Source organism: Malaclemys terrapin, chromosome 3 (genome assembly GCF_027887155.1).
Source record: "Malaclemys terrapin pileata isolate rMalTer1 chromosome 3, rMalTer1.hap1, whole genome shotgun sequence".
Lineage (NCBI taxonomy): Eukaryota > Metazoa > Chordata > Testudines > Emydidae > Malaclemys > Malaclemys terrapin.
In genome coordinates, this window is record NC_071507.1 from 146,611,964 (window position 1) to 146,627,630 (window position 15,667).

General features: G+C 47.7%; 1 protein-coding gene across 1 annotated transcript in view; it reads right to left on the minus strand.

Moving 5' to 3' along the window:
• The window catches only part of BCKDHB (branched chain keto acid dehydrogenase E1 subunit beta), a 296,116-nt gene that overhangs the window by 185,996 nt on the left and 94,453 nt on the right, over positions 1–15,667 (minus strand). Inside the window, exon 7 of the mRNA XM_054023630.1 lies at positions 5,610–5,707. Coding sequence (XP_053879605.1) covers positions 5,610–5,707 — 98 coding nt within the window. The remainder of the gene's footprint in view (positions 1–5,609; positions 5,708–15,667) is intronic.

Sequence of the window (15,667 nt, forward strand, 5' to 3'; positions counted from 1 at the left end):
CAAGCGGTCTCTGCGCGGTGCCGGAGAGCGGAACCGGGATCGAGAACGGTGCCGATGGCCATGCCGGTACCGGGATCCCGATCTGGATCGCGAAGACGAAGACCGTCTGTAGACTCGGTGCCGGGAGCGGCCTCGCGAACAGAAGCGCCGCTCATACTGGTGCCGGGAACTGCGTCTGGACTCTGACCGGTACCGATGCTCAGGTCGGTGCCGAGAAGTGGACCGGTGCTGGGAGGAAGATCTGGGCCACGAGTTCAACCGGCGCTGAGATGAAGACTGGTGCCGGGACTGCAAGAGGCATTGGGACCTCCTCCGAGACCGGGAGCGGTGCCGCGAGTCCACACTCTGAGATGGAGGGCGTATCAGGGCAGGCTTGCTCCTGGATTGCACCGTGCGGAGCAGATGCGGTGCCGCGGTCTGAGATGGCACCGGCTCCGTGAGGGCGATGAGGTCCTTCGCCGTTGCAAATGTCTCCAGCGTAGAGGGGAGACAGGGCTCAACCACAGAACCAGGCGGGGAGCCAGTCCACACCGGACTCAACGGCCCTACAACCGGTGCCAGAGTCAATGGTGTCGACGATGCCTGCACCCTCTGGCGCGCCAAAGCCAGACGCAACTCCACCACCGGTTCGGGGGGAGCCGGTGCCTGTTGTACGGCAGTGTCCTGGGTCTTATGGGAGACGGGGAATGGCGCCGAGGGGCTTGCGGCGGACGCAGTGCTGACGGAGGACAGTGCCGTGGGGCCTTATCAGTGTCTCCTCGTGGTGCAGTACCCGAGGGCGCCGCCGGGGCACTGCGCACCGAGGCGCTCGGTGCCAGAACTTGGCGCGCCGAAGGAAGATCTGGGCTAAGTGCTGCCTCCATAAGGAGCTGCTTAAGTCTAAAGTCCTGCTCCTTTTTGGTCCTGGGCCTGAAAGCCTTGCAGATCTTACACTTGTCCGTCTGGTGAGACACTCCTAGATACTTCAGACAAGAGTCATGAGGGTCTCCCGTTGGCATAGGCTTAGCACAGGTCGCGCACGGCTTAAATCCAGGAGCCTTGGGCACAAACCCGGCTGCGCACCGGAGGAAAAAAGGGGGGGATAAAAGCCCCCTTTACCCCCGCTAACTATTTATAACTACTCTATAAAACTATTAACAAAACTACTATCTACAAGAACTAACAAGTAAAGCTAGGGAGAGTGGAGAACAGCTATGCCGCACTCCACAGTTCCAACGACCGTCACAGGCGGTAAGAAGGAACTGAGGGGGTGTTGGGTCGGCTGGGGTATATATCCAGCGCCATGAAGGTGCCACTCCTGGGGGCTCCACAGCCGACCCACCGGGTGTTGCTAGGGTAGAAAATTCTCTGACGATCGTGCATGCGGCGCGCGCACACCTAACTGGAATCGATATGAGCAAGCACTTGAAGAACTAATAATGTTTGGCAAACATTGACCTCTCAGTCTTCCCATCTGTAAATAAGGATGCTTACCTGCTTCATCTGTTACCCCAAATTTGGACTTCAGGCACTTTAATACCGACCTGCCTATAGCCATAAGTGGTTTGTCAATTTATTCTGCCCAAATGGGTAATAAGGTGGTGGCCCACCCTAGAGGAATTGCCAGGGTTTCACCAGGGGGTTTGTCTCCAACCCGCAGAGGACTCCTCAGAGCAAACTAATCCTGCTAACCCCCTGGGAGGACACGGATACAGCCCTCCACTCAAAGGACTGATATCCAAGCAGTAATTCTTCTAAAACAAAATATTTTTTTATTTAAAGGAAATAATCAGTTACAATATATTCAATAAAGCAAGAAAGAAATCATACATTTAAAGCCGTGCAATAAAATAAAAGACACAGACCACATAGGAAGCATAGCATATATAAACCCTATAGCCGTTACAATTTAATACTTAAAGTACATAGAGATCTTTTATACACATGCATAGCGCTTTAATACAATTATTTCAATATTGTAGTTAAGCAGAGCTTCAATACAATGCATAAGAAAGCATTACAATAATATAAGAAAAATCTTTACTACTTAACACTATCATCCTGTGAGGGGTGGCCAAACGGTCACAGGATGGTTGGGATGAGTCTCACACAAAGGCAGGTGTCCAGCTTTATTTACTGGCACACCCAGTCATTCTTTTAAATTAGACAGAAAATCAAATTTAAACTCCTTCTATAATCCCTCTGTATCATCTCTGGTGGTCCTTCTGTTCTGTCAAGGTAATAGAAATGGTTGGCAGGGCTGCGGGGTTCCTGGCTGCTACTGCTCTCTCCTGTTACCACCTCAGACTGCTTCTTCTGCTTCTGTGGGTGCTGCCTTCTAGAAGTCTCTAGCTACCTCAGAAGCTTCAGTTGCTGCTGCTTCTTCAGGTTGCTGCTTCTCTTCTCCTTGCTGGTTGATCTTCTCTGCTTGGTTCCCTCACACAGGGCCGGCTCTGGTTTTTTGGCCGCCCCAAGCAAAAAAACACCTGTGGCGCAGCCGGAGCGCGGGTGCAGGGGGACCGGCTGGAGGGAGGCAGGGGGGAAGGGGAAGGGAGCGGGCGGGAGAGAGAGAGAGAAGGGGGCGGCCAGGGCTACAGCAGTGGCGCTGCCACGCAGCCCCTCCCGCCGCGCCGCCTCCTGCTGCGAGGGCTCCATTCCGGTCGGCGGGGAGGGAAGGAAGAGGACTGCCCTGCAGGGTGCTCTGGTTCTCCGCGCCGCCACCCCCTACAGGGCGGCCGGAGCGGAACAAGAACAAAAAAGCGTCCGTGCCGCCCTAGGATTGGGTAGAATGCCGCCTCGAACAATCTGCCGCCCCAAGCACCAGCTTGCTCAGCTGGTGCCTGGAGCCGGCCCTGCACTCACACATCGGTCTGCTGGTTGTCAGCCTTATATTCAGTCCCTAGTCTTCTCTGATTGGTTGCTTTTCCAAGATCAGAAATTAGCACAGATCCTCCCTGCCTAATTATACCAGCTCAGCCAATCAGCTTGAATTTATTAGCATAAACCCTCATCCTGTCTAAATCCTTCTTCTAGCTGTTAGCATTAGTCCTCCTCCTAATTCCTTTAGGCATTTTTGGAGAGGAAGCTAAGTCATGCCTGTTGAACTCTATTTCACCCCCATCTCTTGTCTGCTGTTGGTCAACTTAGTCTGTGTCCTCCATTTTGATATTTTCTAATAGAGAATCATCATCAGCGCCATTTTGGATTTTTAACTATAAACTATCATTAACTATTACTTATCTAAAGCCTTAATTCTAAAACTAACTACTGTTTTATGCAAGTTAAAGCATTATGGTACTATCAGGCCCATTGTTATGTAAATTTGGAGAAGTGATTTTCATAATGTTTTTAAACCCTCTTAACTGTTTTCCTCTGCATATCTCTGTCCTAGGTGCGGCAAGCTTTTATTTTTTTATTTTTTTCAGGACAGCTAAAAGCAGAAATCTCCTGTTTCACATCGGATGTTGTAAAGATTAATTAAAGCTTGTAAAGCACTGTGAAGATGTAGAGTACTATAAAAGTGCTAAGTATTATTAATCATTACTCAGATCAAAAGAACCTCCAGTTTATATTTGGACTAGATTTTGAAAGGCCCAAGACAGAAACAGAGGACCATGACAGGAAGTAGAAAAGGCAGGCCATGCAGCTCAGTTTACCCAAGCTAGGGAAGGAGACAGACAACTCCAGCCCACTGCAGAACTCCAGAACTGAACCTGCGCTGTGCAGTGCTCTGGCCGGAGGAGAACGACCCTGGAGAGGAGTTGCCGGGACTGCTGTCTGCAATGTACCCGGAGGAGACAGCGGACCTTTGGACTACGGAATCCCCTGCCCAGATTGTGGTAGGAACTGGCCCAGGGAAATCAGACTTTAGTCCGGTTTTGTTGCCAGAGCACGAATCAGCGTGTTTCAATGGGATCCCGGCTGACCCAGTGGTGGAACCATTCGCCACTATTAGGCCTTGGGGCTGGGCCCAGGTCCCCCTACCTTCTGATACCAAACCCACTCCTGAGATGATGGCCTATTCACCCCTTGGCCAGTAAACCTGTGCTTTGCTTGTGGCGGACCCCAGATTGAAGACTGCGGGCCGTCATAGCCAGGAGGCTTAGGCAAAAGCCTGTTTCCTGCTCTCTCCACCCAGAGGGTCAGGGCCCCTGTGATTGCCCCTGCCCGAGCACCAAGGAACCACTTATGCTTACCACTCTGCCCGCCAGAAGATCAGAACCACAGACTCTTAATTAACTGTTTGTTGCCTGACACAGCGACTCAGAGTGGCACACCTTTGAGCCTGAGCTCAAGGGACCACTACAGGAGTCGGCAACCTTCGGCACGCGTATAAAGCATGAATTTCAGGGTCTAAAGTTTCTCAGTTTGATGTCATTTGGGGCAATAGTTTTTAATGCCTTTTTTATCCCTGAGCTCTTTATAGAGGGGATATATGGCTTGGAATATAAAATTTGCATTCTGATCAATATCTTCTTGTATGCTGTCACTTGGAGAAGACCTGTGTATGGGCGGCCACTATTTTCATGCTCTTTATGTCACTTAGTTGGAAAGCTTCTAAGAGAGAGTGGCATAATTTCCATTACTAAAGAATAGTATTAGGTCAATCTGCTTTTTGGTGGGGATTCTATTGTAGTGGTCCAGGGGTCGGCAACCTTTGGCACACAGCCCATCAGGGTAATCCGCTGGCGGGCCACGGACATTTTGTTTACGGCACGCCACTTCCCGCATCTCCCATTGGCCAGGAACGGTGAACTGCAGTCACTGGGAACTGCGGGGGGGTGGGGGGGGCGTGCCAGCGGATGGTCAACATAAACAAAATGTCTCACAGCCCACCAGCGGATCACACTGATGGGCCGTGTGCCAAAGGTTGCCGACCCCTGGACCACTACAATAGAATCCCCACCAAAAAGCAGATTGACCTAATACTATTCTTTAGTAATGGAAATTATGCCACTCTCTCTTAGAAGCTTTCCAACTAAGTGACATAAAGAGCATGAAAATAGTGGCCGCCCATACACAGGTCTTCTCCAAGTGACAGCATACAAGAAGATATTGATCAGAATGCAAATTTTATATTCCAAGCCATATATCCCCTCTATAAAGAGCTCAGGGATAAAAAAGGCATTAAAAACTATTGCCCCAAATGACATCAAACTGAGAAACTTTAGACCCTGAAATTCATGCTTTATACTTTTGCGTTGGAGAGTGTTATTTTATATCTTTCCCAAGCTTTAAAAGATTTTTCCACATCTTGAATTTTTACAAAGTTCACAGAATATCAGGGGCTTTGAATGTTGTATGCAGTCTTGCCAATTAACCACTAGAATCTTACGGATGTAGATTTCTTCGTAGTGAAAGTTTGAGATAATCTATAGAACCTGTAAGAGCTATGCTAACAACATCTAAAAGGTGGCCCAAGAATGCTTGAAGAGGATCACTAAACAACGAAGCAAGTGTACCAGCCAGGACAGAGCATATTTTGTTTTAGCATTCAAACATCTATAATTTTATTTCAGTGTGCTACTTTAAACTGCTCATTTCATTTTCATGCTCACAGTCAAATCCCATTACTACATTCCTACAGCATGCAACAGCCCTATGGCATATCTTAAACAAGACTTACTGACCTGAGTCCCCCAGGCAACCAGTGTAACATCACTTCCCTCCTGCAGTACCTCAGCTTGAGACAATGGAATGTAGTATGGCTCCACAGGAACTTGTTCCACTGAATAAATAAAAGTTTAAAAAAGGAAGCAACAAAGATTAGATTCTCTTACTATGCAGTACTTGACCTGGAAAATGTACTTTTTTGAAAATCAAGATATATAATCTTTAATGTATTTATTAACACTGTACTGGAAACAATAAGCCCGAATTCATGTGAAGTAGTAACATCATGTATCCCAAACTGTCAGAGTGCAAATTATGTTTGACAATGATACTGTTCATCACAGTGCTCAATGCTTCATATCCAATAATCTTAAAAAAAATAAATGCATGCTACTGATACTCCGTAACAATACCCTGATCATCACTAAACCAAAAGGTAGTACGTAAACAAAGTATACATGGTTGTGTGGTGTCTTAAGTTTTAGCCTAATATTGCGAAACCTGTAGAAGCAGGGCTTACGTTAGAAGTAAAAAAAACAGCAAAATAGTTAGTGTGACCTAGCCTTGAGATAATGGTGTTAAAAAAAAAAGGGGGGGGGGAACTGAAATAAATAGCAAATAGCCTAAATAAAATGCAGATGCTTTTAATTAATCCACGTCACAAAAAGGTATAAATGCTTGTGTAATTTTGCTTGTACTTTGAAGAAACTAAGGCAGAGATGCTGTCTGTCAGCTGTGTTCTTCCCTTGCAATTGCATGTCCTGAATAAAGTTGTCTCTGATTTTGTTGCTTCCAACCTAAAAGTAAAGGTTGTTTCTTCCACAATATTTGGTGCCGTGTGACTCGGATGGCTACGCCCGGGTGAGGCAGTGACCGCTACACGGACCGTCCCCTTTCAAACCCCAGGCGCCAACTCAGAGGTAAGAGACCTTTTGAAATCTCTATTGGGGTATCGGAGGAGGACTGACCGTGGGGCCGTCTGTCCCTTTGGGCTCACGCCATGCAAATTTTTGCTTATGCAACAAGATCAGACGCAGAACGGTGATGGGGAATTGGTTGCCCCATGTAAGGTTAGTGATATGCTTTGTCTCGAACACTTAAATGGCTGCACTTAAACCCTCTTTTTCTTTTCCTGCGTCCACAAACTTTTAGCTGGCACCTGGGAAAGCCTCTTCCCAATTAATGGTTCAGCTATTGTTCCCTTACTGCCTTAAAATTATAGATATCTCCTTCATTGTCCATAATCACATATTAAACAGGGAAAAAAAAGAAGGGTTTCAGAGAGGTTTTTAAAAGTTTGCTTGGTACTCATTTTCATATGTTTCTATCTTTAAAGCCAGAATACATCAATATTATCAGTCTAACCAAAAGGGACTTTGAGGGCAAAGAAAATGCTACCTAACATTTAAAAATTATCTAAAATAGATTTCTATATAGATCATGTCAGGATTTTAAGATCAATCTCAGAGCCTTCTACAACTAGAAGTAAATGCTGGAATATTCCATTGTAAAGATGGGATCACCTTTCCAAAAATTTACATCTCCTATTTCTAAGCTTGGATCACAAAACAGAAAACCTTAATAATACCACTGGTGTAAGACTAAAGATTGCCTGCCTTTTCCCTTAGTCCAGTGTATGATGAAGGTGAAATTGCACTCTTGGTAGGTTGATTTTAAAAAAATGACAACTGCTTGAAGGAGAGTTATTCAAATGATTGCTTTCATACACTGCCCTAGTAAAATGCCTCTGTCATATTCTGAAGGGATCACTTAGACATGAGAGGATGCTTCAGTTTCTATGCCTTTTCAAATTCTTGGTTTTTCTGCGGAGACTCAATAAAAGTGCACATTATGAAGCCAACTTTTCAACCAGGATTTAGATAAAAGCAACCAACTTATTTCCTCAAGATCTTATCTGCTACCTGAAAAGTTCTCTCTGCCTGTCCCGCTCCCCAAATACAAAGTGAAGCCCTGATCCTGCAAGCAGCTCTGCATGGGCAGACCTGGCAATTGTGGCAGCTCTGAATGGGCAGACTTCATCTACTCAGAACAATGGGGAACCTGGAAGATAGAGTGTGACTCTCAAAGCCTGGTCTGCTTCAGGAGAAATATACCACCACACTATTCCTTGCTCCAGGTTCTGGGCAAAGAAACGACTGAGCCCTCAGCAAATACATTTTTTTTTTTTTTTAAATTGCAATCATTGACTATATTTCAAACAATTTTTTTTTCTGCTATTTGACCTGCTCTAGAGGTCAAACTTCATTCTAAAAAATAAATTAAATTGAAAGTTGATTGACAATGTTAGATTAAACTACAGAACACAATGAAAAGGACATAACTGTTAGATTCCTTAAAAGTGAAGGGTTCTTCATTCAGCTTTAGGGGATCTTATTCCCACTTCTGCTCTCGGATTTCCCAAGCAGCAGGCGATGTAACTGACCAATCTGATTATTCAAATTCAGCTTCTGACCCATCTCCCCAAAATTAGAACAGGTTCAGGTTTTGTTCCATTTCTAGTTTGCACAGGGCTTAGAAAATGTACGTGTAAAATATAAATGACTATCATGTTTAAAAATCCCATCGTCATATTTACAAACACGCTCACACACACTATTAGGCCTGATCCTGTGAAGACTTACAAACATGCTTAACGTTATCTAAGTGGTTCACAGGGCATTAAGTTAGGCACATGCTTATGTCTACACAGTTTTGGGGCATTTAATGGCAGCTTTAGTAAGGGAATATATACGAGTCACTATGACAAATACTACTATTTAGCTCTTCTCTTCAAGCTGTGAAGTGGCATAAATTCTATCTTCAACATATCTGAACCAAGCACTTCCATGCACCACATAATCAAGAAGATAAGAACTCACCTCTGATCAGAGGCACTGACTTTTAGTTATCCCTGGGGGTGCTCCACCCCTGTTCTGCCCAAGGTCTTGCCCCACTCCACCCTTTCCCCCAAGTCTCCACCCTCGCTCTGCCTCTTCCCATCCCCGCCCCATGCCCTCCCTGAGGCCCCTACCCAGTCATTGCTCTCCACCCTGCCCCAAGCCACTCCCCGAGCCACAAAACAGCTGCTCAGTGGCACTACCAATCAGCTATGGCTGGTGGATGCTGAGCACCCACTAGTTTTTTCCATGGGTGCTCCAGCCCCGGAGCACCCACGGAGTCGGCTCCTGTATCTCTGATTATTATATTTGTCAAATCTTTTATAGCCAAGAATAAATCATGGTAGTGGCAACCTAATTTCCTTCTTGGACAGGGTTACCGGCCTATTGGATACAGGGGAAGCAGTAAACGTGAAATATCTTGATTTTACCAAGGCTTTTTACACTGTCCCATTGACATTCTCATAAGCAAACTAGGGACCAGTGGTTCTCCAAGTGTGGGGCACACCGCACTCGGGAAGTGCAGAGGAACATTTGGGAGGGCATGCAGCGGGGCAGGGAGGGAGAGCCATGCGGCCAGCCCTGCTCCACCCCTAGGCCTAACTCCTCCCCCATCCCTGCCTTCATTCCAAACTCCACTGCTGAGGAAGCCTTGGCTGTGCAGTAATGGAGGGGGACCGTGACAGATTCTGTTACTGGGGGAAGGGGGAGGGCACGACTGGGAAAGTTTGAGCACTACTGGTCTAGATGAAATTACTATAAGGTAGATGCACAACATGTTGAAAAACCATACTCAGAGGAATTATCAAAAGTTTGCTGTCAAATTAGGAGGCTATATCTAGTCGAATCCTGTAAGGGTGTGTCCTGCGTCTGGTGCTATTCAACATTTTCATTAATGACTTGGGAAATGGAGTGGAAAGTATGCTTATAAATTTTGCAGATGACAGTGTCACAAGCTGTCTGAAGTGTCTCAGGAGCATGAGTACCCACCCCAGGGAAGACTGTTAAGAAGCAGGGCACAAACCCGCAACTGGCTATGAATTCTATACTTAGATTTCATCAAACAAGTACAAGTGTAAACTCCTCAGGCACTCTAATAACCTAACCATGGAGTCAGAGACAGTCTCCTTGGGTATTCTGGTCTATCTTGCCACCTAGGCAAGCCTGCCTTGGTGAGAAATGGATCCTTACACCAAAAATCACAATAATATTCAGGTTACTCCCAATCCCAAAGGGCCAGTCACTTACCCCAGATCAACTTCACTTTACACCAAAGACAACGTTTATAGCTAATCCTATAATAAACTGTCTAAAGATTTATTAACTAAGAAAAAGAAATGAGTTATTTACAAGGCATACAAATACACAAATGTGTTACAGTCTTACATTCCAAAAGGTGATAGAACTTGCGTATTACTGCAGCTTCTATATGTCCTTTAGGGCTAACCCAGGCCAAGCACTGGGGATCTTTTGCTCATGCTTAGTAATTCTTGCCCCTTTGAGTCCAAGCAGCTTAAAGATCCAGTTTATTCTTGTTAGGGATATTTATTCCCTTCCCTCCAGAGTTCAATCTTATGGGATGAGTTCATGCATACATGTCCTCTTCATGGAAAGGGGAGGATGCATTAACAAAGCCTTTGTTTCACAACAGCTCATTCAGTTTCAATGGGCCTTCTTTGTAGGCAGGACCTAACACTTTCTATAGGAAGCCAGCGTTTTACATTAATTAATGCTTCTTTCCTGTTTGATGACTTACACAATTAAGAACATTACAATGCAAACACTTAATATCACCTTATAACATGGGGTACAGTGAGATTAATATATGTAGCACACTACAAGCATTTAATAAAGTCTAAACACACTAAACACATTTTTATAACTCTAATGCCTATTTTAACAATACTAACACACAGGTGACCCTGACTGGCTCCAGCTATATATTTTTTAGTGTTCAGTGAGGCCTATGGGCCTTGGCATGAGCTGCCACCTGGTCTGCAGTGTTACAGACGCTAAGCTGGAAAGAGTTGCAAGCAGTTTGGAGGACAGGAATGGAATTCAAAATGACTTTGACAAACTGGAGAACTGATCTGAAATCAACAAGATAAGATTCAATAAAGACAAGTGTAAGGCCTGGTCTACACTAGGCGTTTATGTCGAAGTTAGCGCCGTTACATCGAATTAACCCTGCACCCGTCCACACCGCGAAGGTATTTAGTTCGACATAGAGGTCTCTTTAATTCGACTTCTGTACTCCTCCCCGACGAGGGGAGTAGCGCTAAATTCGACATGGCCATGTCGAATTAGGCTAGGTGTGGATGGAAATCGACGCTAATAGCTCCGGGAGCTATCCCACAGTGCACCACTCTGTTGACGCTCTGGACAGCAGTACGAGCTCGGATGATCTGAACTGCCACACAGGAAAAGCCCCGGGAAAATTTGAATTTGAATTCCTTTTCCTGTCTGGCCAGTTTGAATCTCATTTCCTGTCTGGACATCGTGGCGAGCTCAGCAGCACTGGCAACGATGCAGAGCTCTCCAGCAGTGATGGCCGTGCAATCTCAGAATAGAAAGAGGGCCCCAGCATGGACTGATCGGGAAGTCTTGGATCTCATCGCTGTGTGGGGCGATGAGTCCGTGCTTTCCGAGCTGCGATCCAAAAGACGGAATGCAAAGATCTACGAGAAGATCTCTAAAGACATGGCAGAGAGAGGATACAGCCGGGATGTAACGCAGTGCCGCGTGAAAATCAAGGAGCTGAGACAAGGCTACCAGAAGACCAAAGAGGCAAACGGACGCTCCGGATCCCATCCCCAGACATCCCGTTTCTACGAGGCACTGCATTCCATCCTCGGTGCGGCCGCCACCACTACCCCACCAGTGACCGTGGACTCTGAGGATGGGATAGTGTCGACGGCTGGATCCTCGGACATGTTAGCGGACGGGGAAGATGAGGAAGGAGATGAGGAGGACGAGGCAGTCGACAGCGCTCACAACGCTGATTTCCCCGACAGCCAGGATCTCTTCATCACCCTTACAGAGATCCCCTACCAACCCTCCCCAGCCGTTACCCCGGACACAGAATCTGGGGAAGGATCAGCCAGTAAGTGTTGTAAAAATCTAAACATTTATTTGTAACAGAACAGGAATATTAACAATTTAAAAAATGGGTTTCTCATGATTAGTTTGATTAGCTTAACGATTCAGTCATGGGCAGTGCAACTATTGAAAAAAAATCTAGCAATGTCCGGTTTTGCATGATTGTCCTGCCCAAGCCGCTCTACTGGTTAGTCACTGCTACAGCAGCTACAGTAAAATGCGGTCTATATGTCCGGGGATGGAGCAGAAATCCTCCTGTGACATCTCGAGGAAGCTCTCCTGGAGGTAATTGGAAATCCGCTGCATTAGGTTCTTGGGGAGAGCGGCCTTATTGGGTCCTCCGTAGTAGGACACGTTGCCACGCCACGAGACTATCAAGTACTCTGGAATCATTGCTCTGCACAGCATGGCGGCATACGGCCCTGGTCTTTGCAGGCTTTCCCGGAGCATTCTCTCTTTCTCGCTGTCAGAGATCCTCATGAGGGTGATGTCGCTCATGATGACCTGCTTTGAATGAGGTAGGGGAATGTTAGTGTTGGGACTGCTTTGCCGTTCCTTTACAGAACTGTAACCGCTGGTTTGCAGCCACGCGGTGGAGGCGGGAGAGGGGCAGCCGAAAGGGATCGTTCCCGGGGACAGCCGCGAGGGTATGGGACAGGAGCAGACTTCCTGCTTGCCGAATTGCTGGCAGCAGGGACCGACATTGATTTCAATGTGAAATGAGGCCATTGCTAATATTAAAGTTTTAAGCTGCCACAAGTCTACGGCTTACCATGTCTGCCTGCAACAGAAATTCCGTTCTCCTGAGAGGCTTCTCAAATGTGCTGTAGAAGACCCCAGGCACTGAATGCGAAGGCCGAGAATTCGACCTTGTGCTGAGTGCGCATGTGATAGGTGCTGTGCATGGTCTTGTTCACAGAGAAAGACTATGTTCTTTGTTCACAACTACATTTATCTTTCTGAGGAATTCACTCCCTTTTTCCCATTCCCACAGCCCCATCTGCGACTGTCTCACAACCTAGCCTGTCATCACACTCCCAGAGGCTAGCGCGGATTAGGCATAAGAAGAAGAGGACACGGGAGGACATGTTCTCGGAGCTTATAGCCTGCTCCAGAGCCCAGGCAGCACAGCAGACCCAGTGGCGGGAGAACTTGACCCGAATGCACCAAGCCAACATGGATCGGGAGGAGAGGTGGCGTCAGGAAGACCAGCAGGCGACTCAAACCCTGCTTGGACTAATGAGGGAGCAAACGGACACGCTCCGGCGCCTTGTGGATGTTCTGCAGGAACGGAGGCAGGAGGACAGAGCCCCGCTGCAGTCCATCTCTAACCGCCCTCCCCCGCCACCAAGTCCCATACTCCCCTCACCCAAAGTGCACAGAAGGAGAGGCGGCAGAGTCCCTGCTAACTCTCACTCCACCCCTGCAGAGAGCTCGAGCAGCAGAAGGCTCTCATTCCCCAAAATTTGACAAGTTCTTTCCTTCCCGCCTGACACAAGCCCCAGTCCAAGTTTCACTTTCCCAGTTCCATGTTTGGTTGATAATAAAAAATACGTTTCTGTTAACTACTGTTTCCATCATGTTCTTTTGGAGGAGGGGGGGATAGGGGCTTGGTAATTCGACAGGACAGTCACCTTTGGCAGGGTATATAGTCGGGGGCAGGCACAGCAGCAGGGCACATACATAGTGCAGTGATGCAGTGACTAGTTACCCTGGTTAGTCTGGGAGATTGTTTTCATGTTATGTGGTGGGGGGTGGGTTGCTCTGTGACTTTGTGGCAGGGGAGGGCAGTTACAGATCTTAAGCGGCGGTCCTTAGGCAGGATCACAGAGCCACACAGCAGGGGATCTGTAACCGTCCTCCCCCTGCCACAAAGTCACATAGACCCCCCCATACACACAGTCCCTATCAGGAGGGGTGACAGGCTCCGTTGAAACAACCATCCCACCGCAGCGGAGCCTGTCAATCCTTGAGTTTAGAAGCTGCATTCGCGCCACTACAGTACACCCGCTCCGCACCACAGTCTGCGTCCCAGTTTTAAAAAATTCCCGCGAATACAGTATTAAAGAAAACGGTGTGCTTTAACAAAGTAGAACTATTTTTATTTTGAAACGTGTGTTGGAAGTGGGGTGAAGGGGGTATGTAACTGGATAGGATAGTCAACATTAACTGGGCAAAGAAACGGGGGCAGGTTTAGCTTCTCAATACACAAACTTTAAAGTCACAGGTTACCCTGCTCACTCAGGAACTTTGCTTTCAAAGCCTCCCGGATGCACAGCGCTTCCCGCTGTTCTCTTCTAATCGCCCGGCTGTCTGGCTGTGAGTAATCAGCAGCCAGGCTATTTTCCTCAACCTCCCACCCCGCCATAAAGGTCTCCCCCTTGCTCTCACAGAGATTGTGGAGCACACAGCAAGCTGCAATAACAATGGGGATATTGGTTTCGCTGAGATCACAGCGAGTCAGTAAGCTTCTCCATCTCCCCTTGAGACGGCCAAAAGCACACTCCACCACCATTCTGCACTTGCTCAGCCGGTAGTTGAAGAGTTCTTTTTCAGTGTCCAGGGCGCCAGTATAGGGCTTCATGAGCCAGGGCATTAGCGGGTAGGCTGGGTCCCCGAGGATGACTATAGGCATCTCCACATCCCCAAGAGTTATTTTGTGGTCCGGGAAGTAAATACCTTGCTGCAGCCGTCTAAACAGACCAGAGTTCCTGAAAACACGAGCGTCATGAACCTTGCCCGGCCATCCCACGTAGATGTTGGTAAAACGTCCCCTGTGGTCCACCAGTGCTTGCAGCACCATGGAAAAGTAGCCCTTTCTGTTAATGTACTGGCTGGCCTGGTGTTCCGGTGCCAGGATAGGGATGTGAGTTCCATCTATGGCCCCACCGCAGTTTGGGAATCCCATCGCTGCGAAGCCATCTATGATCGCCTCCACGTTTCCCAGGGTGACTACCTTTGGCAGCAGTACATCAACGATTGCCTTGGCTACTTGCATCACAACAACCCCCACGGTAGATTTGCCCACCCCAAACTGGTTCGCGACTGACCGGTAGCTGTCTGGCGTTGCAAGCTTCCACAGGGCTATGGCCACTCGCTTCTGGACAGTCAGGGCTGCTCGCATCCGGGTGTCATTGCGCTTCAGGGCAGGGGACAGCAACTCACAAAGTTCCAGGAAAGTTCCCTTCCGCATGCGAAAGTTTCGCAGCCACTGGGATTCATCCCAGACCTGCAGCACTATGCGGTCCCACCACTCAGTGCTTGTTTCCCGTGCCCAGAATCTCCTTTCGACGGCATCAACATGACCCATTGCCACCGTGATGTTCTCGGCGCTGGGTCCCCTGCTTTCTGAGAGGTCTGTGCTACTCTCAGACTTCAGGCCATCACCGCGTTGACGTAGCCTCCTCGCCTGACTTTTCTGCATCTGCCTCAGGGAAAGGTGTATGATAAGTTGCGAGGCGTTGAGAGCGGCCACAACTGCAGTGATGGTTGCAGCAGGCTCCATGCTCGCAGTGCTGTGGCATCCGCGCTGTCACTGACTAGAAAAGTGCGCGAACTGATTTCCCGCCGGCGCTTTCAGGGAGGGAGGGCGGGAGTGATGGACGGATGACGACAGTTACCCAAAAGCACCCTGGACACATTTTTTTTACCCAGAAGGCATTTGCGGCTCCACCCAGAATTCCAATGGGCAGCGGGGACTCCGGGAACTGTGGGATAGCTGACCACAGTGCACCACTTCCAATGTCGACGCTTTCCCCGTTAGTGTGGACTCACAAAGTCGAATTACTGTCCTTAGTGTGGACACACACGTTCGACTTTGCAATATCGATTCCAAAAATTCGATTTAAGTAAAATCGAACTACTCTCGTAGTGTAGACAAGGCCTAAGGTATTACACTTGAGAAAAAAAATCAAAGGCTCAAATCCAAAATGGGGAACAACTGGGTAGGCAGTAGTACTGATGAAAAGAATCTGGGGGTTAAAGTGGATCACAAATTGAATATGAGCCAACAATGTGATGCAGTTGTGAAAAAGGCCATACTTCTAGGAGTATCGTATGCAAGACACAGGAGATAACTG